The sequence below is a fragment of the Aptenodytes forsteri genome, unplaced genomic scaffold, assembly GCF_000699145.1.
Source record: "Aptenodytes forsteri isolate BGI_AS27 unplaced genomic scaffold, ASM69914v1 Scaffold467, whole genome shotgun sequence".
Taxonomy (NCBI): domain Eukaryota; kingdom Metazoa; phylum Chordata; class Aves; order Sphenisciformes; family Spheniscidae; genus Aptenodytes; species Aptenodytes forsteri.
Genome location: NW_008795298.1, coordinates 855,768 through 880,298, shown reverse-complemented (window position 1 = coordinate 880,298; position 24,531 = coordinate 855,768). Strand labels below are relative to the sequence as shown.

At 39.5% G+C, this 24,531-nt stretch overlaps 1 protein-coding gene across 1 annotated transcript in view; it reads left to right on the top strand.

Moving 5' to 3' along the window:
* Positions 1 to 24,531, top strand: part of BMP2K (BMP2 inducible kinase) — a 39,205-nt gene that overhangs the window by 10,750 nt on the left and 3,924 nt on the right. The window contains exons 8-14 of the mRNA XM_009279316.2: positions 592 to 671; positions 2,337 to 2,497; positions 3,825 to 4,003; positions 5,001 to 5,096; positions 5,855 to 6,042; positions 8,102 to 8,259; positions 14,406 to 14,519. Coding sequence (XP_009277591.1) covers positions 592 to 671; positions 2,337 to 2,497; positions 3,825 to 4,003; positions 5,001 to 5,096; positions 5,855 to 6,042; positions 8,102 to 8,259; positions 14,406 to 14,519 — 976 coding nt within the window. The remainder of the gene's footprint in view (positions 1 to 591; positions 672 to 2,336; positions 2,498 to 3,824; positions 4,004 to 5,000; positions 5,097 to 5,854; positions 6,043 to 8,101; positions 8,260 to 14,405; positions 14,520 to 24,531) is intronic.

Here is a 24,531-nt window from a genome sequence, read left to right as displayed (position 1 = left end):
ATGTAAGGAGGTAGTGCATGCATAATTAGAGATTATCTTCTTCCTCCCTCCCCCAAAATTGCCATTTTCTTTGGTTAAATGTGGTTTAGGTGAAATGTAATTCATTCAGGAATTAGATTGAGATGGGGATAAGTTAAAGCACCATGGAAGCTTAGATGCTGCATGGTTTTCTGGAATTTGTGTTGCAGTGGAAGAGCTGAGTGGGCTAAAAAAATGACTGTTTCATCCGAAGCTTAGGCTTTGTTTTAGTTATTAAACTTGAGGCTAAAATAAGTCTCTGTTCTGTGCAGTTACAAGAAAACATTTGGAGAAAATATTTTACTTTGTTGATAGTTAGTAGTGTGTAAATGAAGTGAAGTAGCTGACAAAACAGTCAGACCAGTAATGTTTTTGTTTTACTTTTGCAACAGGTAAGAGAAAGTAGAGATGCTGTTAAACTAAAACACTTCTCATCTACAGCTGTGTGAGTGAGTTCTGCATGAAGCCTTGTAACATGAAAAACTTGAACCCAAGTATTCCTCTTCAATATGTAATGATTTTTTTCTTTCAGGATTTTGTTTTCTTAATTTATTCAAATTTATTTTTCCCAAGAATTCTCCTGTCCCTTCAACTCTTCCTGAACCCATGACAGCTAGTGAGGCAGCTGCTAGAAAAAGCCAAATAAAAGCAAGGTGAGCAGTGGATGTGGCTTTACTTTTTTTTTTGCTAATATTGTTAAGCTACATATTTGTCGGAAACCTGTTTTCATATGCTTGTTAATAAATGAAAAATTATCTTAGTAGCAGGGGTCATTAGAATAGATAAACTGCAATTCTAAGAGCTTCAAGTCTCTCTATCGATTCCACTCCCTTGCTTTTTTCATTGTATTGAGTATCCATGGAGAGAAACTGAGAGGCCATTTTGTGGTGGAATAAGTAAGTGCTAGCAGTCTTTCTGATGTGCTTTATTTTGTCCTAGTGCCATGAGTGAATTTCGAAATAAAAGATTTTAGTGGCAGGTGAGGATAATATGGTACAGGCTAACTGTTTTTAGGAGTTTTATTTAAATGTGCAAATCAAATCTGACTGAAGGTAAGTGGATTTCGTTATTTCAAAAATTCCTGTTTTTATACCAAAACATTCCTTTTTTTTGTACTTGTTAAGAAAAACAAAACCTCAGGAATTCCTATTCATGCTTTATACTTCTGCCAGGGTATATGGTGTATGCTTAATGCTAAAGCTGGAAGAATCGTTCACACTTTTATTCCTTGTTAATGCAAGTTGTTTGTGTATGGAATCTACCAACGTGTGTGACTTAGGTACTTTAATATTCAGCTATAATTATCGGCTGTATTTCAACTCTGACTTCATTAGGCTATTGTGAATGAGAAGCAAATGAATGGGCTGATCTAAGCCCTGTTTGAGCTGTGTAGATGTGTCTGTGCCATTTTAAGGTAATACGGTCTGACCGTGGTTGGTTTTGCTGGCTCTGCTGCCAGTTGGTAACGTGCAGCGGAGGGCAGGCATAGAGTATCTATGGAATAATGTTTTCAACTCCAACTAAATCTGCTAGACAACAATACAAACATTCATAGTTCTTCCTAAAGAATGTTTTCCTGACGGCTCTAAGTTACAGCAGGTTATCGCAGATGGTGTCTTGATATAATACGGTAGGAGCTAACGTGAGCTGTTAAGTACTGGAGCTCAGATGGTGACTTAGTGTTTTTAAGCAGTTGGACAGTTTGAAGAAAACGCATATACTATAACGCAGTAATGGGATTAAAGCTCAAAAGTACTTCGGTTTTGAACATCTTTATTAGCCTGGCAGACTATTATACAGCTCTGAAGTACTTCAGGGAACACGCAAATATTTTGAGCAGTTTATGGGTGTTATAACTGCTAGAGGCTAAACCTCTAACAGAAAGTAGAAATGAGTTGACTTAACAGTTAAGATTTTTCTTAATCTTATTTCCTGTATGTATGAACAGTAATCATATCTCTAGTCATAGGATTGCTGACTCAGGTGCTGTAGTCAGTAATAACTTTCACTTATTACTGTGTACTGAGGACAACTTACACAGAGAAATTTCATCTAGTGTCACAGTCTCTTTGGGAATAAGGCTGTTGCGTAGCTCCTTCTTAACGGTGTTCTGCAGCAGTCATATATCCTATGGCTCCGATGGATGGTGAGTGGAATTTTAGGAAGCAAATTTCAAGGTATTAAAATCCAATTCAGAAGTAGAGCAGCACATGGTTAAGACATAATTGAGCTATTAAGAGATATACTGTGTCTAATTTGAAGAAGAAACAGTCTTTTTTTTTATCAAGTCTCTTCTATGGGAAAACTTGCCATTTCAGAATAACAGATACTGTTGGACCAACAGAAACATCAATTGCACCGCGACAAAGACCAAAGGCCAATTCAAGCACTGCTACTTCTAGTGTGCTGACGATCCAGAGCTCAGCAACTCCAGTTAAAGTGCAAGTTCCTGGTGCATTTGGTAATCGTGGGCAAAAAGGTAACTTAACAAAGTCTAAGGATGGACCAAAATAAATGAAGAATGAATTTTATATTTCTTTTCATTCTTGCTCTAGTAGGGATAACATTTAAAACTCAAATTTATCTGCTTTTTTATATGCCAAAACCCAAATTTTCATCTTTTCTGAAAGACTCTAAATGTGCAAGTAATAAGTTTGACCAGGTGCCACAAAAACCAAATGCAAGTTGTTGAGAAGTGAAGGTATTTTTTTTCTTTGTGCTTAGCACTGATTTTGAACTAACTTCCCCACTGCAGACTGTGAGAGAAGTTAATGCTCAGTTTTGACTTTCAAATAATTCACGAAAAGTACTGAGCTCTTCTGTAACAAGCTGCTTTCATTGTAGTAGCAAAAATATTTTCCCTGTGCCTCGGTAAGTCATGAGATAGCAACAATATGTTGGTATTATTTGTAGGCTGGAATCATGTAAAAACTTCCCTTTGCCAATGATTGACCAATGGGGGGCAACAGAGGAGTAATCGAGGGAGGCTCAATCGTGTGAAATGGGTTTTAAATAAATCCTTTGAGTTTTTCTTTATCTCATTCAAAGAGAGTTATGGGTCTGATAAGTATTCATTTAAATAGTTTTCGTTTATATCTTGACTACTTTCCTAGTTGCACTTTGTGATGTTATGTGTCTTACAGTACAGGAAGAGTAGCTTCAGGGGTCATATTGGGAAAGCCTCCAATCAAAAGGCCACTGAGAACGTTTGTGTCCCAGGTGTAAACAACTTTCACTAGACAGGATCCAAATAACATCCAACTTGGAAAGCTTTTCCTGTTACGACAATGAAACAGATCACGTCTGGGCCCTTCAGAAATAAATAGTGTGCAAGAGAGATTGGTTTATGTTAGTAACTGTTTACTTAAAAGGCTGTAAAAACAATTGAATGGCAAAATTAATCAGGTGTTCTGTTTAAGGGAATTTGACAAGTGAGCCAATAGTTCCCTTAAAAATTCTCTGTGTTGTATGCATACAAAACTGCATGCTTTGACGGGTAGGGTTTGAGCTACTAGAAGTTACAACTTTTATGTTAGTAGAGCAGAAGTCTTGAACCCAGCTTCCTCTGTTCTAAGACCAAACGAAGCTTCCTGCATCTTGTAAGTAGAAATCCTGCATTGACAGGCCTAGAAGTATTTTCGGAGAACTGAACTTACTATCTACCAGCTGTACTAGTTGTCAAACTGGGAAGGGAAGTTTATAAATTGTTTCACCCTGAAGTGTTAAATAAAGAGGTTAATTGCCAGGGAGCTTTCTAGCTGAACTTTAGAGATGGGTTTGTCAACAGTGTTGTCTGAATATCACAGGAACCACGCGACCAGGGAATGGACAAGAAATCTTACAGTCCCAAGGGACCAACCAGCACCCCCCGCAACAGAACAGAGTTCTCCAGCAGCTGCAGCAGGGGGACTGGAGACTACAGCAGCTACACCGTTTACATCACCAGCAGCAGCAACCTACGATTCAGGATGCTTACATTCAGCAGGTACGAGTCAAATGTGTTAGACAAATTTCTAAGAGACACGTTATGCTTGTTAATAACACTTTGAATTATGTGCTAGTTAAACATTTCTGCTGTTGTGGCCTGGCTTTTTCCTGCTAGGAGAGAGAAAGGGATCATGGCTCCTGCCCCTTCTTTTTAATTTTGATTTGTCTCTTCATAGGCTCTGTAATGCTTATCCTAGCGAGTTGCTTGTCTTGTTTTTGCAGTTTGACCCTGAATCCCAGCTTGCGTTGAATCATCGCCGTGTGGCCCCAATAAAGGTTTTGTGTATATGTAAACATGCTTGAGATAAATGTTAGGAGTTATCTAGGTGACGATGCTATGCTTGCAGTAGATGGATGTATATATACCATCTGAGTAGGATTTTTGCAGTTTTTGCTTTCTGAAGTTTTCCTTGGTCAGTGGAGAGCTTCCTTTTTGTAGTTGTTGTGTCCACCCAGATTTTTCATGGATACTACGTATTCTAACACTGTCCAGCTTCCATAGTGTCAAGTATAATTGCTTAAGTTGCGTAGCATAAATAACTGTAAACATAACAGAAGAGTGGCTAGGTCAGACAAGAACTTTCAGATCCTGTCGGAGACACCTACTGTTATTCCTCTATTTTTCCCATGTTGAGACATGTTATTCTTTAAAGCACAGCTGAATTATATTCCAAAGGGGCTCAGCACTGGAGAAAATTGCAGAAGTTGGGGTGTTGATTGGTGTGCCTTAGGAAAGGCAGTGCTGAAGATACAGTCTAATTTTCTGTTAAACAGGCTGGTACTAATTGGGGGGGGGGGAGGAAAAGCTGCCAAACACAGTCATTAAAATGCACTGACGGAATTGCAAGCTGATTCTTGGTTATGTGATGTCTTAACTGAAAAATGCTGTTCAGTCACAAAAGTGATATTTTAATTGATGCTTCTTCAAAATACCTGGATACTCCTAAAGGGGGGATTGTGACTTCCTAAAGCTATTTTCTTCTTTTCAACTATAGTATCAACAAGCAATGCACCAGCAGATGGTCCAACAGCAGCTGTTGATGCAGTCTGTGTACCAGCAGCAACCTTCTCAATCTCAGTATCCTGCTATGGTATGTCAAGAATGGAATGTAGATAGTACAATCTTAAAATACGTGCTGTGTTTCTAAGTCTGTTGTGAAGATGCAGTAAGAGAAGTTTGTGAGCAGTTGTAACGAGCTGTGGATGTGGTAAATAGTGTGAAGTTCAGGATCTAAAATGATATTCAGTTGGGGGGAAAAAAAAATTTAACCCAAACTTGGTTGCAAAAGCTTATCTGGAGTTGCACTGCTGTATTAATCGGATGGGATATATCCTAAACTGCATTAAGTAGGTATGTACTAATTTGAAACAAAACTGGTGCTTAAGATTTCCAGTAGTGACCACAGCAACGAATGTATGTTATGCTACAAAGTGATAGAAGACATGGTGGCATCAAATTCCTACTTCAAAAACAAGAAAGCTAACTGACGTAATCTGTTTTTCAAAAGTCAGGAGAAATTCTCTTTCGATTATTAATATTTAAGAATAGGGTATGATGAAAAGTAACTTCTTAGTGCTGCAGTAGCATATACTTAGGCTGCAATAATTACAAAAAGCTAAGTGGTAATATGTTGGAAGAGAAACACGGTATCGCTGACCTGTTAGGGCAGTTTCTTTTCGCCTGCGTAATGGACAGGTCTGCCTTCTTGCTTCTGCTGAAGCTACCAAGTCTTTTCTGGAGCGTGGTGGTGGTTAGTGCATTTGGCTGCAAGGCCGGTGTTGTTACTTAATGGAAGAGATTCACGCTGACCTATGTGAATTTTAGTGACGTGATCATTGTCTTACTTAGGTGCAGCAATATCAGCAGGCTCTCCTACAGCAGCAGATGCTTGCTCAGCAGCAACAGCAGTCGCAACAGGCGCAGTCTCCTGAATGTATCATTTCTCCACAAGACTTCTCACCAGCCCTAATTTCCTACTCTGGGTCACTTCCAGTGCATGCTGGAACAGTGGCAGATTCTCTCTACCCTGCAAGCAGGCAAGTATTCTGACACAGATGTACCTAAGGGTTACTTATTGCTTACTTTCCTAATTGAGATGAGCACTGCTGAACCCTTTCCTCAGACATTACTTGCTTCAATAGTAAGGTATTACTTAAAGCAGTTGGATGGTTGCTGTTTAGTGGTCAACGATATTTGGGGAGGAGGGTGGGACACTTGTTAACAGATGAGCCTGGTACAAGTTCTTAAAGAACCTGTCTTCCACTTCTTGTTCATGGACTTATTCCAGAAACTGACTGCTAACCACTTTGCTTAGGATGGTCAGTAGCCTATGCTGAATGAGGTTAAAGGCGTATGAAAGTCACCTCAAATGCTCTTTTAAGAGAGGCTTTATAGTTGGCATTTATTTGCTAGGGCTTCTAACAGTTGTGTCTATTGATCAGTGGTCTGACTTAAGTATGTTACATGATGGAGTACAGCTCATCACAGATATGGTCCCTTTGCAGGGGCCTGCGGACTTACCTTGCTTAGTAAAGTATAATAAATAATGACTTTCCCATGAATTCTTAGGAAAAACAGCATGTGGAATAAAAAACCCTTCATTTTCTGATTTAAAAATAAAAAAAGCACAGATTTGTCCACTTTCACTAATGTTATGAACTAGGTTGTATATTTACATAGGTTCCTACTATACTATATTCAAAGAGAAGTCCTTTGCACTTGGGGGAATGCTGCAGTCTTCGGTGCAGGCAGTCTTGACACAGCCTTTCAGTTAATAGTGTGACTTAAATGTTTCAGGTGCTGTTGTCATTCTTAGTCACTTCAAGGTTACAGTGCGTTGAAAGAGTAAAAGGCAAAACAATTTTCTGCTGTAGGCTGGATTGATAGAATATCATCTATCACTGCGACCAGTTTGGCTTCATCTTGCCAATTAGGTAGTCTAATCCCTAGCAGAGAGTGTTGTCCTGCACTTCTGTGCCCATATCTGAGATTTACTAGCTGTACTTCAGTCAGGTCTATTGCCAGAGTACTCTTGTCACAAACAATTTCTGAAAGGAATCATTCCAGTCTGGAAGTCAATATGTGTATTTCCAGTTTCTCCTCTGTGTGTTTGGCTGAAGATTTTTGATCCTGCTGTTGAGCTTAAAGTCAATGACTGCAGGTTAGCAGTGGTTTGCGATGCATAAGGTTGATCTTGTAAACAAAAAATATGACTTCTTGTATTAAAGGAAGGGGTGATGAGTTTCTTTTCCCTTGACATAGTAAGTGCATTGCATCGTATGGCATGTTGTCCTTCTCTCAGTAGAAAGAGCCGGTAGTCTTGTGGGATGGCGGCACCCGAGCTGACAGGAAGGAGCCCCCTTCACCTTTCTCTTGTCTTGAAGAGATGGTTCCACGTGGAGCTGGGCTGCAGGAGTGGCCTGCAGAGCCTGGCTAGGCATAGAGAGAGAACCTGTTAGCATGCAGTAACTTGCTGATAGCTGCTTTTTCTAGTCCGCTTCAGACAGAGAAGTGGTAGGCGTAATATGCCATAAGGTGCATGAAAGGAAAAACGCATTTGGTCAAAGGTTTCCTTATCTGCGTAGATAACACTAATACAAGCAGAAGCTGTGATGTCAACTAGTTAAGTTAATTGTATCAGTTGGATGGATGTAGGATTCAAAGACACTTAATGTGTCTGCCAAGAAAAAATAATTTGTAAATAAGGAGAACCTATGAAAACTTCAAACATATTTAGCAGGCTTTTTTTTTTTTTGGAGAAAAACAAGGCAGTCTCCTATGGCAATATAGAAATGACCACAGGTGAAATAAAGCTTTTGCCCTTGCGTGTCACTTTGATGAAGGATTCTGTGCTTTGGCTACAATTAACAAATTGAAAAAGAAAAGTACAAGGATTGCATACGGAAATGATGCGAACAAACCACGTATTTCAAGTGATCCCTTAAATTAGCTTTCAGATGCGTTTGGGATAAGCTGTTAATGCATGTGTGTTGCTTGTATGTAGTATTTCGGCATAATGAAGCATGTCAGATATTCATTGTGCTAAACAGCCCGGTAATGTTTCTTTTGATTTGTTTCCATGAACTGACTTTACAGGTCAGGTATTCCTGATGCTGAAGCAATTGCCAGTTACCCAAAGCAGAGCATCAATAACCCACCTGATATGTCAGGCTGGAACCCATTTGGAGAGGACAATTTTTCCAAGTTGACAGAGGAGGAGTTGCTGGACAGAGAATTTGACCTGCTAAGATCAAGTAAGGGACGCTTGAAGGCTTATTTTGCTTCACAGTAAATAAGGGCTCTGTACTTGCTCAGCAGTTCCACCACCTGTCTTGTGGAAGGGCCATGCGGTCTGTGTACAGAAAATTCTTTCTGAGCGTTTGAGGGCAGAGTTGGGCCTGTCTTCTTTCTTTCCTTTCCCTTTCTGAAAATGTGTGCAATAGGAACTCACTGTCTACGATCGGTAGTTACTGGCTCAAATACTACAGAAATGGTAATAACTTAGCTCTTAAATACTGCTTGCGTCACCTTGATTGTCAAGAAGCTCTGAACAGCAGAGGTACGTTGTCAGATAGGAAGAAAAGTTCGGCTGCTTGCTTTCTTCCCTTCCAGCTTTTTTCTTGCACACCAGAGCAGAAGATTCTGTGGGTCTGATATGTCCTTTGAAAATGCCTGAAAGAAAATTGATCTATTACATTATGTTAATGTTTTGTAATGTCCTTTTTGATGAGTGGCTACATGTAAGGGCTGCTTTATTGTTCTGATATGGCAATAGTTGAATAAACCTTTTCTCTTGAAGTCAGTTATCTTGATGGTTTTTACTTGGAATTACTTCCTTTTCTTAATTGCTTAACACATGCTTATTAGATGCTCTTCTTAAAACTGGTTTTGTCAAGATCAGATTTATTAGTGAGACTTGTAAGGTGTGAGAATGTCAAAAACCAAAATGTATGTACTTGGCTGACTATTAGCAAGTTCCTTGCTATTAAAAATGCAGTAAAGTTGAATTTCAAGTAATTGGAAAAAAAAACCCTGTGCCTTCAGCTGAGTCTTTTTCTTCTTGGGTTTCTGTGTCCTTAAATGTAGCTGAACAAGATGCACGCGTTACCTGTTAATCCTTAAGGAAAGTGACTGGTTTTTCGGGGTTTTTTTTGTGAAACTTTAGTTGATTGTTTTCACTTGTATCCTGTGTTGATCAAATAAGACTTCTATTTTTGAGATGTGGATGTAGCCTGCACACATTTTACAGTAAAATGACTTATTGCTGATAATGTACCAGCTGAAAAAAAAGTATCCTTTCTGAATCCAAGTTTAGAATTGGAAATTAATTAGTAGTAGAATTGAATATTTTTAGGCATGCTGCTTCCAAATGAAGCCTTAGAAGTCTTTTGAAATAATACACTCTTGAATCGGGAGAAGGTTAGCTTGAACCAAAAAGTCGGCATAACGTTACCCATTTCTAGAACCTTTAACTGGCTGTTGGACTGCTGACTGTACTTATGGTAAGTTTTATGAGAGTGATTTGGTTAAGCCACATGTTTTGAACAAATGTAAGTACAGAAGAAGATAATAACCAAGGACGTATTTCAAGTGGCTTTATATAAAAGCTGGAAAATACCATACGAGAAATACGCTTGCCTGGTGTAGCTCAGTAGGCTGGTTATAGTAAGCTGGGGAAATAGAAAATCATAGCATCGTTTAGCTTAGAAAAGACCCTTAAGATCATGGAGTCCAATGGTTAACCTGTTACTACCAAGTCCATCACTAAACTGTGTCCCTAAGTGCCGTGTCTACAAGTCTTAGAAATACCTCTAGGGATGGTGACTCCACCGTTTCCCTGGGCAGCCTGTTCCAATGCTTGACAACGCTTGCGGTGAAAATGCTGAGTTGCATGCAAACAGTTAGACTTAGTAAAGGGTAGAATAACTTGGAGCTAAATGCTGCTAACTGCTGTCTCTAAATCTCCAGCAGAAAGAACAGTTTACTACTACTATAATTCCACTATGCAGTTTTTGTACTACATGTGTGAAAATAGTCTGAAGTTTTCAAAGACTAAATCTACTTGGGCATGTTTTTGGCTCACCTCTCAGTAAAGATAATTCAATGCATAGAAGAGCTGGATGTGATAATAGATTTCATATACTGTATCAGAAAAGTAAACATAACAGCATCGTTTTGCTTACTAATAACCAGCATTAGGGTTTTTTAGTCACTTGAATACAGAAAACAGAAAAATAAAAATTAAAAAAAAATTATTTGCTTGACCAGTAGTACGCTAGATGGCAGGCTTGTTTATACATAACATGAGACGCAGTTACAGCTTTCCTTAGGCCTTTTGGCTTGATTTCTGTTAGAGGTGCAGGGGAGGGGGAACATTGCTAGTTTTAATCTCGGTGTATGTGTGTTTGTGTGTACACATAGATACATACCGCAAAGACTTCGAAGACCTTTTAACTTTGTTTTTTGATACTGAGGATGTTGTGCCAAAGATCGTATGAACTTATTAATGCCTTTACTGCAGTCAAAGCAGAAATATTTATACTTAATTTTGTCTACTGGTACTTCCTCAAACTTAGGTGTATTAATGAGAAATTGGGACATTTATTGTACAATTAAGGCTTATACCTATAAAAATGTCTTTAACTGTATAATACTTCCTGGAATTTCCTCAGATGTATCTTAAGGATCAAGGCTTAATTCTCTTTAGATGTAGGTTATGTCTTACGAGAGAAAACTGCTGTTTACTACTAAGTAATTTTTTTTTGCTCAATTTTTGAGTTTACTGTGAATCATTTTGCCATCTAGAGGGAGGAGAACTGCAGATACAGGTTTGATAAATTGTTATACCTTCTGTTACTGAACCCGGTTGCTGTCCCGTACTTCATAACTTATGTACAGTGTTATGTAAGTTTGTCTCTCTGCCATGTTATGTGGTGCTGAGCAGCATTCAAAACATGAATTGTTTCTTTCCACTTTCCAAAAGCCTGGTTTGTATTGTTGAGCTGATGCTTTATATATAAATTAAAAATATTTTTAAATCTGTCAAATGTTTTTAAAGCTGTTGTGTTAATGATAGTAATAGACAAGTAATTAAATATACGCAGCCTTTGTTAGAGGATCAAGATGTCATAATTTGTCAGGCTAACATTACCGTTTGATTTCATGCATTTAGTAGCTTAATGTCATAGTGCAGCTAGGGATGGGTATTGCTGTGATGATTAATCACTTCCCCTTTAAAAAGGGAGCTAACTCATAGAACAGAATACCTTGCCAACACTTTGTGCAAGTTGTCATATTAAAAAGATGACAGTTGCAGTGAGATGTAATGTGCAATTGATTGAAGATTTCTGAACTGAGCTCCTTTGTGGAGAACTGTGATACGGAGTTACAGGCTGGAATTCCTGGTTCTTGTGCAAACTGTTGTTTCTCTGTTGTTGTTATCATCGGTATTAATGATGGTCCAGAAGCAACGCGTGATGCTGAGATTCTGACAACATTGTGAAGAAAAGGATTTCTTAAAAGAGCTCCTGTAACCACTTAATGATCTGGGCAGAATTGGGAGCCAAGAAAATGGGTCGTCTTTCTCACCGGAAAAAAATACCAGCACAGCCTTCACACTGAATTGCACAAAGGTTCTTGTTAGGCCCAGAATCATCTTGGTGCTTCAACACAGACACCTGTGGGTGCAAAGCCTACGAAGCTCTGTGCCCATCTCCTTTGTGGTGTGTACAGTATGAAGGTACTACCTAGGCTATCTGTGCAGGAAAGAGCTGTGGTTCTTACCATGTTTTCCTTGTGCATGAGTGCTTCTCATACTTGAGAAAGTCCTGAGAGAGCTGCCTCCTGAGGAATCTTGGGACTGTCAATTGAATGGAAACAGCTGGATTCCCTGTTCGTGGTTTTAAATAACTGCCCTTTTCTGTGGAAGGGTCCGCTGTGCCTTGTGGCACGTGATCGTGTCTCTGGCAGCAGTCTGGGCTGCATTTGTATGATTATTCACTGAGGGGAAAAAAACTTGGATCTTTATTTTAAGGAAGTTGCATCTGAAGCACAATAAAGTCTAATACTGACAGCCCCACTGAATCTACTTGTGCTTGTGTGAAGCTGGAGAAACCATCATTGTCTCTTTTCTCTCAAACACTCTCTGATAAAGAGAAGTGGATCTTGTTACGCGGTGGACAAATGACACTTGTGCCTCAGAAGATTGGAAAAATGGCTCATCCTTCTGTGATAGCCTTAGATTTGATGAACTGACAAATTCTGAACTTTATTTTTACAGGGAAATGTATCCCAGCACGTATGTGCCTAGGTGCCATGGAGGAGCTGAAACCTTGTGTTTACTCACTTTACCTAATTTTTCTTGCATGGTTAGCATTTCAATCCTTTTTTTTTTTGATAACCTTAGCCCTGCTCCTGAAGTTGGGACATCTGATCATCATCTGGGGGCTTCAACTTGCATAGTCTTGCATGCCAGCATTTGCAAGGACTCTCCAAAGGGTAGTTCAAGTTGTTGCACCCTTAAAAGTTACTCTAGAGTTTGGTTGCCTGCAAACTGTGCAGCAGTCAGCTTGTTTTCCTCTGGAGGCAAGACACTAGGGGTAATAGAACAAAAGCATCCCTCACTCAGTCTGCATTTGTAAAGATGCAAGTTGAAGGTCACATACATTTCTCCTAAGGCAAAACACAAAAAAAACCCAAACAAAAAAGCAAAACACCACTCCACCCCCCCAAAAAAGGCCAAACACCAAACCAACCCAAAACACAAAAAAACCCCCAAACCAAACCCTTCTTCCCTGATGAAAGCAAGCAATGTGGGTATAACCGTTCAGAATCAGGAGTAAGTCCTGCTGTGGAATGTGATGCTTGGTAGTTGTTTGTCTTTGTGCTCAAAGCCGATGGTATAAAACATACAACTGCTAGTCTTGTGTGCATCTTGGCTAGTATTCTCTTCTCCATGGCTCTGTCACTGAAGGATAGTTTTGTTCGGGTCGGTTAGCCTCTGCCTATTTCAATATGTATACGTTGAGGTGAGAGCAACTACTTAATCTCCTGCAGTAGGAGCCTCCAGTTGGGATTATATTTTAAGTAGGGGTTGCCTGTAATGGAACAACTCCCACTTGTATTTCTTTGGAGAGTCTTAACGGTGGGTAAGGGTAACACAAGTCACATTACGGACACTTGAATATGAACAGCATGCTTGTCTGTGAAAACTGGCATGTAATTTCAAAACTCTTGGGCTTTGTACACAGGGTTAATACGCATCTGTCTGCAGTAGATTAGCTTGGTGTCTAGTCCCTGGTGGTTGTCTTGGTAAAGCCTCCTGGTTGCTGTATTGAAGGACTGAATAGAAGATGTGCAGGTAGCTTGATAAGTAATTAGGGCACAGTTCAGCTGCATCTCCGCAGGGGCAAATTGTCAAGAAGGTTGTGCTGCAAATTGTTTGGATGAGCAGCTGCTTGCTGTGAAAAAGGGGGAAAGCAAAATGCTGTGTCTTCTGCATGGAGGATGTAGGATGTTACCTGAAGGTGAAACACCTTCAGTTTTTCACTGTCAGTGAAAAAGCAAAATGCTGTGTCTTCTGCATGGAGTATGTAGAATGTTAGCTGAAGGTGAAACACCTTGTCACAGTGGTATTGTCAAGTGGCTGATGGGCCTTGCTGGAGTCTCCTGAGTTGCAGTGTGGTGGTTGGGCTGGATGGTCTGGGTCTTAAGTTGGCAGCAATGTTACAATAAGAGCTTAAACAGAAAAACTTGTATTCGCCATTCCTAGTGCTTTGAATTTTTGACTGTGTTAAAGATCTTTTGTATGGCTCTAACCAAAAGAAAAAAAAAAATTAAAAAAATCAGTCTCCCAAGGGTTGAAGACCATACAAAACAGACACTACATTTCTCTATATTATGACACTCAAATTGTTTTAATTACTAATAGATGTTACATGTTTAATAAAAAGTACTCCCGGCTATTTTGCTGTGATTGCCAACTTTTCTCTTTGTGGTGAAGACTGGCCAAAACTTGCATAAAATGAATGATTTGGTGTTTTAGATAAGCATAGTGATTCTTGCTTCAAAACCTAAAGAGCACAGAGGACAAGTAGTTTCTATTACAGAGCACGTAGGCTGCATATAACATGTTCGAGATCCTCATTTAAAGCATTCCATCACCAAATGTACGCTGCTTTTGGTGAGGCAGGGAATAACAATTAGGTTCTTGCAGGTGAATTTTCCTGAATGATCTAGAAGTATGAATTGAAGACGTAGGATATCTTTAAAACATGAAAAAACCCCTAATTGAGAGTATACTCCTCCCTCACCCCGTACAGTAGATATCTTTGCATAGGTATAAGACTTGCCATTTTTATTTTATTTTATTTTTTGTTCTGTTTCATTTTGTTTTTTACAGACAGGCTGGTGGACAGGAGAGCATCTTCAGATAAGAATGTGGAGCCACTTTCTGCTCCACAGAAAAATCCTCCTGAAGATCCCTTTGGTTCTGTTCCTTTCATTTCTCACCCAGGCAAGTTAAATCTGTAACATCACTACCTCATATATATGTATACCTATGTACATATATATATGTATATTACTGTTGGAGTATGTACCTCCGGTTAAATGACCAAAGAATGATGAAGGTGTTGGCTGCCTCGTGACAGTAGATGGGTTGAAGAGATGTTTTGAGTATGTTGATTATTTCCAATTAAAAAATACTTCTGCATCCAGTTCCTGTTACTTGTACAATGCACAGACTACGTAGTCTTTGCAGTGCAATCACTTTGGACCAGTGCGGTGTGAATCACTTGCGTAGAACCAGAAGTGCTTTTGCTAAAGGCAAATTACTTGCTAAGACCAAATTTTGACTTCCCTGTAGTCTGCTTCCAACTCGTGCTGTTCCTTTAGTTCAGCTCTCCAGCCAAGTTAAGATTGTAAGCTTCTGCTGCATTTAATGCGTAGTTTCAGTACAAATTGAGTCAAAAAGAACAAAATATATTGTTACCTGTACATTTGGAGGGGAGGGGGGGATTAATTGTTGTGTTTCAGTTCAGCTTGGGTGGAAGTAAAAATAACATTGTATGCCAACACTGACTGTGACTGTGAAACTGCATCATCCTGCAACTTAATCGTCGGTTTCAACATTTGTTTGATCAGCACTTAAATTATTTTTTTGGTACCTGTGGCGAAGTAAAGCCTACATGACAGTTAAATGGTAAAAAGAGCTTCAATTACTTATGGAGCCACTTAGGCACCTGCCTAAGTTTTTTGTTGAGAGTGCTTGTGTGATAAAGGTGCCTTAATAGGACTTTTAAAAACTATTCTTACAAAAGTTCAAAAGCTCAGATAACATGCCTTAAAATAAATCACTTGGGGTCAACCTAAGTTAGCATCCATGTTTCCCTTTGCTTTCATCTTGTATTCCCGAAGATGGTCTACTAGGACTGCTTAGTGCTCACAAGCGCTCTTGCATTATATATGGTGAAGAGTGAACAGGATAATGCAAGACAATTTGTAAAATATCTCTGCACTGTATCCTGCCCTGTTGTTAGAAAGACTTGAATTAATTCTGCTTGGCTTACTACTGTGTTACTCATTTCTCTTTGTTCTGCTCGTTCAGAAAAGACAAGCTTACTTTCTGTTGTCCTGTTAATATTCAGTAGTTCAATACAATGTGAAAGCAATTCTTAAGTGAAGAAATATTTGCTCTGTAAGTGCAGTCTGTAGGTTGCAGTTCGGAAGGATTTTCCTTAAGAGTCTTCATTGAAGAGGTTGCTTTGTTTTATAGGTGAGCCTAAGTTCACATGCAAACTGCACAGTAATAGTTAATCTGACATGGTAACTGTCAGGTGCTTAGTCTCCTGTTTTGAGTATTTATACCCTTGTGTCTAGGGATTATTTTTTTCTTTTCTCACCTTAGGTCTTAAAAATGTATTTGCTCACTGCTGTTTCTCAGATAGTTATATTTTAGATTGTAATGAGTGGGCTCGCTGTATTATGTCGTATGTTTTATTTTTGTTACTTAGAATCCGAGCTTTAATTCTTGACATGCTAAAAAACAATGGGAGATGCCTTCTTTCAAGGAAGAAAAAAAAAAGTAGTTCAGTCATGGCTGAAAAGCCAGACTGCTTGAGAAATGTTGGGTTGGTTGTGAACTGTTGCCTGTTTCACTGGGAAAAAAATTGTATGTTTTCCAAGTCTTGTCTACTGACTCATAACTTGAATTTAAACAAGTGTACATACTGGCTTGATTTCAAGGAACGTATTTTTAATTCTGTGTTAACAGTGAATTACACTTAGCAAACAAATCTGATACGATAAATCTTTAAATCTGAAGATAAGTCTTCTAAAAGCTGGTTTGTTTTCCTCACGGAGTTGTCCTTTGAAGTGTCTTGAAATGAGGTGTTGTAAGACAACTAAGAAAAGGAGAATGGTGTTGACTTAGACATATTTGTTTCTAGTTGAGGACTTTCTAGAACAAACTTGACAAATGTCCCTAATATTTTGATTTCCTCTTGTACTTAACATTTCTGTATAATACTTTCTTTCTGGTTTGTTCCGTGTGATTGTAAAAGATTTAACAGAGAATTAAACCACATGTATACCTTACTCAGGGCAGCAAAGGGAAGATGACTGAATAGAAAGTGGAACAGAGGTTTAATACCTTCAGCGCAATTCCAGCGTTTGGGTGAGAGACTGTCTTTATCTAATTAGAGCAGAAGTTTCACTTCCTTATTTTTACATGTCTACAGTGCAAATATGGAGTGTGTTATCACTATTCACCCAGGTTTCTGACTACTGAATTTTGACTTCTTGAATTATGATGAGATGAAATGTTAATGTTATCAATACAGACAATTTAAAATAAATTAAAAAAGAAAATTTTACTTTCTTGCAAAGTGACAGTTCCTATTGAAGCTGTGTCCTACTGTATTAACAACCTTTTAGCTGGAACTGTGGTCTTTATCTGCTTTGGGTTTTTTGCTGTGTGACATAGGTCTCAGGTTCGTAAATGTTGTTGTATGTGGACTGTAGCTTCGTAGAGTCCCCCACTGTATTTATTTTGTTTCGGAGGCTTACGGGTTCTTTGCTGAAAGCAGCACTTGACTAAATACGTAACTCATTTCTATCATCTGATGTGAGATAGCAGCAAGAAGCTGAAGATCATGTATCATCTTTTGACTTAACAACTTACTTAACTAAGGTGCTGCTAGTCCAGCAAAATAAGTGCTATCAGGTACATTTACATGTGTCCGGGAAGGTGGTGCAAGGGCAAGGGAGATGCAGAGGCTGAAATTTGAAATCTTCTATTATCGCTGGAAAGGACCGTGGGTTGCTGAGAGTTGCGAGCCCTTGGAATTTTCCTTGTGGAGCCGAGTGCATTTCGGGCCGCTGCTGCTGCAAGGATCACCGGGAAGGAGAACCTGGAACTGGATGGACTAAGGCTGCTTATCCGACAGAGCTTCTGTGCTTATTCTTCTCAGGTGGGAATGGAGAGCCAGCGACATGTATGTCACTTGACATGCTATGCAGAGGGCAAATAGCTGTGTGAAATTGAACTAACGTATTATTTGGTTCGTCTTACAGTTGATAGGAAAATAGCGTAGAAGCACTTAGTGTTACTCACGCTTGGTGTATATCCTATTAAAAGTGTTCTCACAAGTACTACATGTAAACTTGTTATACACGCTATTTTATGCCTAAATGTTTGTGGAAAATAGTAATGGCTTAGAACTTGAGATGGCTGGAAAAGCAAATTGGCTTGAGAAAGAATTCCAATGCTCAATCTGATAGAAACAAAACTAACATTGCAAACTTTTTATGAAAAGAGAGAAGAAAGCACAGTTGCTAAGCCAGTAACGGGGATTTAGGACAGGCACCTAACACGTGGAAAACAGATTCTGGTTCTTGAAGGCCTGAAACACTGGATGGTGGCAGTGGAAAAACTGGCTCCTGCGGTCAGCATTTTGGAATGGAAGCTTTTGATTCAAGTGTGTATTAATGAGCTTGTGTTGTAACATCCATTGTTAACATCAAGTTGAGTGTTTCAGAAACTCGGAAGAGACACATTTTCTGCTATTTGCAAATTATAAGAAGGAAATGTCATGAATATAGTACAGATTGCTGCCGAGTTGTACTCGGTGGCCTTTTGCCATCTTACGTTTGTTTACACTAATTCTTTCTGGGATTAAACTGTGCTAGATTGCCTTTTGCTTCCCTCAGCTTAATACTGGAATTCAGAGAAGTAATAGAAGATTGGAGGTAACTCTCAAAATGATAAAGATGGACTGTGTGAGAAGTGGAGATGTTGGGAAACCTTGACTGGAATTTCTTCGCAAGTGCTGACCTGAAGCTGTCTGCTAGGTGTTTTGTTCCTGTGGACAATCTCAGTGAGCTGTCTTCTGGCTTGTCGTATTGGGATAAGGCTCTAGTTCAGGTCATCTGTTTAACTGTTCTACTGAATGTTTGTAAAGCTCATCTTCTGTACTGTAGACATGGCGCTCCTTGATCAAGTCACTGTTGTTTCTTCTGACATACCTAGGTAACCCCTTCCCAGTCACCGCATGCATGTTCACTGTGCGGAGACGAGGAATGAAAGCAAGTTTACTTCTGTAGCGCCTTCTTTTTGACTTCCAGACTTCCTGCACTCGAAGGCTTGGGTAGTGTCTTTAAATGATGGTTATAGGTCTTGGAATAAGAGCACTTCTGTGGCGTGTAGCTTGCTAGTCACAGCTGCGTGGATCCGGCAGAAAACCAGCCAGCTGTGTGCCAGATAGCAGTACAATGGAAATCATCTGCAGAGTTGGACACAATACGTCCCTGAAAGGACTCTGCTGCAATAGCTGATTATTAGCATTTACTGTGTTACAGCAGAGAAGCGCGTTCTTCTGGCATGAAGAAATGTGGGTGACAACTATTCATTTGGTTACTGTAAGTAACTGCAAGTTTCTGTATCATGGCCTTGGAGCCCTTGGACTACTGTGCAGTCTGGAGCTTTAAATGAAACAACTCACTGTAATTCAGCAAGAAATTACAAACATGAGAACAGGACAAACAAAATGACTTGATCTAACTTCCTCTACAACAGCAAAACAGCTCATACCATTGGTTCATGTTTCTTCAGCAACTGGTGTTCTTGAATTGTTTGTTAAAACATGCCCAGACCTGCAACTTGATACGGCTGTTTTAGAGTCTTCCAGACTTGGGTAACTGGACAATAAAAATAAGTTCATATCAATATTTGTACTCACTGAAAATACTGCTTACGTTACTTCATAACCTCTCCTTCGCTATGGTTTCAGGTATTCATACTACTTGCCGAATGCAGGTTCAGGATCTTTCCCTGTATCAACATAATCTTTGGACTTCAGCTTTTCTAGATAATGCTTCCAAAGTAACTTGAAGTTATTCACACATCACAAGAATAAGTTATGTGTGGGCTGTGCCAGTGGTGTGCTTTCTCTCTTCAAAATGATTCACTGACTTTTTTTAAATTTTTTTTCCGAAGCTTAGAGCAATCACAGTCACCTTTCACCTCTTTTTTTTATTACACACTTCAACGTGTAGACTAATAATTTGAAAGAATATCTAAGCAATAGATGCCAGGCAGAAGTGTTTTCTTCTCCCGTTTCTGTTCTTCTTGAAAATAAAGGTGGTAAGCAGTGTAAATCCATTATAATATTCAGCAGCTGCTGCTCTGGCTGTTGTCAGAGAAGTAGTGCAGATTTAGTTGCAGCATGCTGGTAATCCTTTGTCCTGACATGTGGCAAATTGTTCTGAAATGATGGTGGCAGTATGTTACCAATTCAAAGAAAGCTTAAAGGTCTTACGCGCCACTCTTTAGCCACCCCCGCAATACCCTAAAATTATGAACCAGCAGAAGGCATGTAATTACTGCAGTTGTTAGAGGGAATTCATCCTCTTATAATCGGATGTCTCGAAAAAGAACATCAGAACAGAAAATTTCCTTGAAGATTGGGATCTTCTTATATGATTAAAGATGTTCCACCTGGCTTGCATTTGAGCGAAGAACAATTGTCTCGTACAAGATGCAAACCTGATCAGAAGTGTAGTAATCTGAACAGTACATTACAAACAGATGTTACTCAACATTTTGCAGCATTTTTTTATAAATATATATCTGAACAGTCTCTGCAGCAGTTTAGGTTGAGAAGATTGCATGAAATCAACATGACAGAACACTTAATTTTTGAAATCTATTTGGCCAGAGCATTAAATTGTCATTAACCAGGAAATTTTCCCTTTTGGGGCATTGTTCCTATTGGTAGTGCTCTTTGTATTTATTTAGTCTACTAACTTCTTGAGGAGTGAAAGAGGAGGAACTGTAGTGTAGAAAAACAAAATATTCCTGTCACGGGTTTAAAACTGATGGCTCTACGGAGGATATTTTTGTTTCTTTGGTTTGGTTTTGACACGGGTCTACTGCAATTTTCTCCCTGTTACTGGGACTAAACCAAAGACGCTGCAGATTAAGAAGGTGCTGGCAGAGATGGTTTCTTCCATGAGCTTTGGCTATGTTAGTTTGGCTATGTTAGACTATGAAGTGTTTAAGATGAGTATCTTAGACGAATGTCTGCTTGGAGCAGATGGCTCTGTTTGTTTACAAGACCTCAACATAAACTGAAGAATAAAGCAAGATACTCGCTCTTTCCTGAAAGATACAAATGTGGGAGCAGTGAGGTCACGGCTCAGTAAATGCTTCAGAAATAAAAGTGCTTTCTTAAAAACTATGTAGCGGGAGCAGTTGCTGCTCTCAGTGTCATCTGACGCGTGCCGCTGGCTTTCCTGTTGAAGGTGTGCATGTAGGGTCATTACATGCTGGTTCTGAAATTTTAATAATATTGAGCTGTTACTCTAGCTTGTGAGTTTCTAATCACTGCAAAATTAATTGCCTTTTTTATAATTCTGAGTCTGTACACAATAGAGTAACAAATTTCCTGCTGTGGTGAAGTAGTAAGATTTGTAACTCTGGCAAGGAGATGGTGGATAAGGAGGAATGTCAGGCCTAAAGAGCTAGAAATTCAGAAACCCCATTCGGAAATCATTTGTAGTGAAATGAGGGGTTTGAAGCTCATGAGCTAATAGGCACTTAATTGCTGGGTGCTGTGATCATGTTACAGCTGGAAAAATAAATATGCTTGCAATATCTTTGAGCGGCCTCCGAATGGAGGTATTTCAGAAAATGTTTTCTCATGTGCAGGGACAGACACAAATACACAGGCTCAAGTTTACTTTTCCTGTGTGCTGCTTCATTCTTGCCATCAAAAAGGGTGTTGTATGCTATATTCAGCGTGCGATGGCTTAGCCCCATTGTCCTTAGTAGAACAAGAGGCCACAAAACTGACAAGTGCCAAGACAGATGGCTGTGTGGAAAGTATTGTAAAAATGAAGAAGTACTTCAAATTTTCAATACTCTTGCTAGCTATTCAAGCACCTTCCATGTCTCTGTCAATGAGTAATGTGCTCAGCATTTCCTTGAAGAGTGGTTCAGAGCTCCAAATCTGTGAGCAAAACACATAGCCTCATACATAGCGGGCACGCGGTCTCTGTATTTACTACAGAACGTGAATTTCCAGCAAGTGGGATTGCTCACTGAATTGTTCCTGACTTCATCCCAGTTTTTCTAGAGTTGGTAGTTGTTAGACTCGAGAAAGGAAATTTAGGATGCTAATACAGATACCTTAACAACTAGGTTGTCTGGATGACTGATTCCCAAAATCATTTGCTGCGCATTGTCAGCAAGAATAACAGTCGCAGGTGGGTCTGTTAAGCGATGTTGGAATGGCTTGTATGCCAGCGCTGATACATTGACTGTGGTTTGGGAAACTGCTTTAAGTGTTTTGCCATGTATTGTTGAGTCCTGTTTGATCTATGTTCTGTCCAGAGAGGTCTGCTACTGAGCGCTAAACGTAGCGTGGCTTCAATGACTTGTTCAGCGAGTCAGCAGCTGTTGGAAGAGGTTGGGTTTCTTGTCTTGTCGGTGTCCGTCCTTTGCAGTTTGTTTTCCAGTGAGTGTGATTGTGGCAGCAATTAACAAATAATATTTAAAACTTTTGTTAAGTCAGGTATACTAGATATACCGTAGTTCAGTTGTTGTCTTGAAAAAAAAAATATTTTATAAAATGCTTTCTGCATATGGAAATTATGTACAAAGGTATAATCATTCCTTGGGAGTGTGAACTCATGTGGGCATTGACATACATAAAAGTTTGGGTTTTTTGTTGTGTAAGTGGTGTAAACATTTAACCTAGAAATATTTCCTTTTTTCTTCTCCTTTTAAATCTAATTGCATTTATGTTAACATTAGTGTTTCAGTAAATATTGGAAACAGCAGGATTTGGAAGGTAGGGGGTTATATAGTGCAATGTGAAGGCTGTACCTTTGGGAAATCTAAAGTAAGCAGCCAAATAATCCAGATTCTAATTTAGTGGGTAAAGCAAATATGTAGTATTTAAAATTATAGTAGATAAGAAGCAATCTGATACCAGAAGCAAAGAAGAAACGGCACAAAGCCCTAATCACCCGATGTTTTTAGTCATTCTGGTCATGTTGGTTTTAAACCTCTACATAAAATATATTGCTGCAGAGTTTTGATTATTATTTTAAGTGTAATTGCAAAAGAGCAAAATGGCTAGTGGATGAAGAAATCGGCTATTAATTCCTTTTAAAAAAGGAAGAAGCTCTTCTTGTAAAACCAAATATTCTGGTCTAAACTGGAGCATAGAAAGAAAAAAATCTGGCTTGGCCTGCAAGTTGCATGCTAGTTTCCTTGTGAAAGAAGAAAATATCTGAGAAATTATTTTGTATATTACAAGAACAAAAGAGTCATGAGCTGGATTTTGGCTGAAGATTTTTTCAGAGAAACAACTGGTGCGCACATCCACCTCCAGCTTTTTCAACCCTGTGAACACATTGAGTTGATTAAATTTCAACAGTTGTTTAACAAAGCCATAAATGGAAGGTGTTAATTTGGGTTAGGTGAGAGGGTCAGCGATCTAGCGCAGTGCTGTGAATAGAGCTTGTTAATAACTGCTTTAATGAGGAGCAACCCCTGTCCCCAGGTTTGTGTCAGATACTAGAGATGGAAGAAATTTGTACCCAGCACTCAGGCTGTACTGTGTTCGTTGCACAGTATCTCACTAATGAAGGCTGTCAAGTGGGGTGTGTGGATGTTCCTCACCGGGTAAAAGTGAACTCAGTGTGGCCGTTAAGCAAGCGTAAACTGGCTGTCGGTCCAAGTCCTCGCTGGCGCAAGCAAAAATGCAGTCGGTTTTGCCGTTCTGGTCCCCATCTGAAGGTTGGTACCCACATAATATTCAGCCTGGAGTGACTGTAATATAGCCTCTCTTCTAAGCATTGCACACAAATTTTCAGTAGTTGCTCTGTGTCTGCAGAGAGGTAAATTACCATTGCTGTTGTTACCGTTACATGTTCAATTATACGTTTTTAAAGCAGCGTGGCTGCCACGTGATCTGTGTCCTAGAGAAAAGGACGTCTCAAGAACAAATATGCTTTCCCCAGCTGAGACCAAGTGTTTCGCTTCTCCTCCTACTCATTCTCTTCAAATAGAAATCCGACAGTCACTTACGCTCCTGAAAACATCTCTGTGCCGCAGTGGGGCTCCGACATAGGGAGAAACTTGTTTTGCCTAAGTCTGAGTGCCATACCAGTGGCACTATGCAGGCTTATCTCTTCTGTGTGCTCTTGCTGTCTGTTTTGTTTACTGATGCAAAGTTTTTACTGCTCCCAGTATTTCTAAGCCAACCACCCCACGGAAGAGTCATCAGTGAATTGTTCTCTTAGCTCTAGGTGTCAGATAGTAAATAGCGGGTATGATGGTGTCGGAGTAAAAGGAATAGATAAACTTCCTTCCCATAGAGAAACTGAGCTGGCAGATCCTATTTAGAAACAAACAAAAAACCACTTCTCTAAAAGTAAGTTAAAGCAATAGCTTTTTTTTGTCTCAGTTGCTACACTAGAAGTTTGAAGGGGATGAATGCGGACCTTCAGTGTCACTAGAGAAAAAGACATTCTCTAAGGATAGGTTTGACGTGCCAAGGCAAGTGTTCCTTTCAAAAAAAAAAAAGTAAAAGCTCTTCTGTGCTGCTATCGCGGTGTGTGCTTTGTTGGCATTATTTGTGGGGAAGGCCCTGATGGAGAGAGGCTGTTTCTGCTGAAACCAAGGGGAAGCACTTAGAGAGACCTTTTCAAATGCCCAAATGGCAGTGACCATCAAGCTTAATTCTCAGTGGGATTTATGAGTCGAAATTACAGTTTTGGTCCTGATGGGGGGGAGGGAGTATTTCAAACCAAGACACGTGTTGGAAAACATCCTTGTCCCTCAGTCTCCATTTCCATATAGTTATGTGTGCTGGTTTTGGCTGGGAGAGAGCTGAATTTCTTCCTAGCAGCTAGTATGGGGCTGTGTTTTGGATTGGTGCTGGAAACAGCGTTGATAACACGGGGATGTTTTCGTCACTGCTGAGCAGTGCTGACACAGAGTCAAGGCCTTTTCTGCT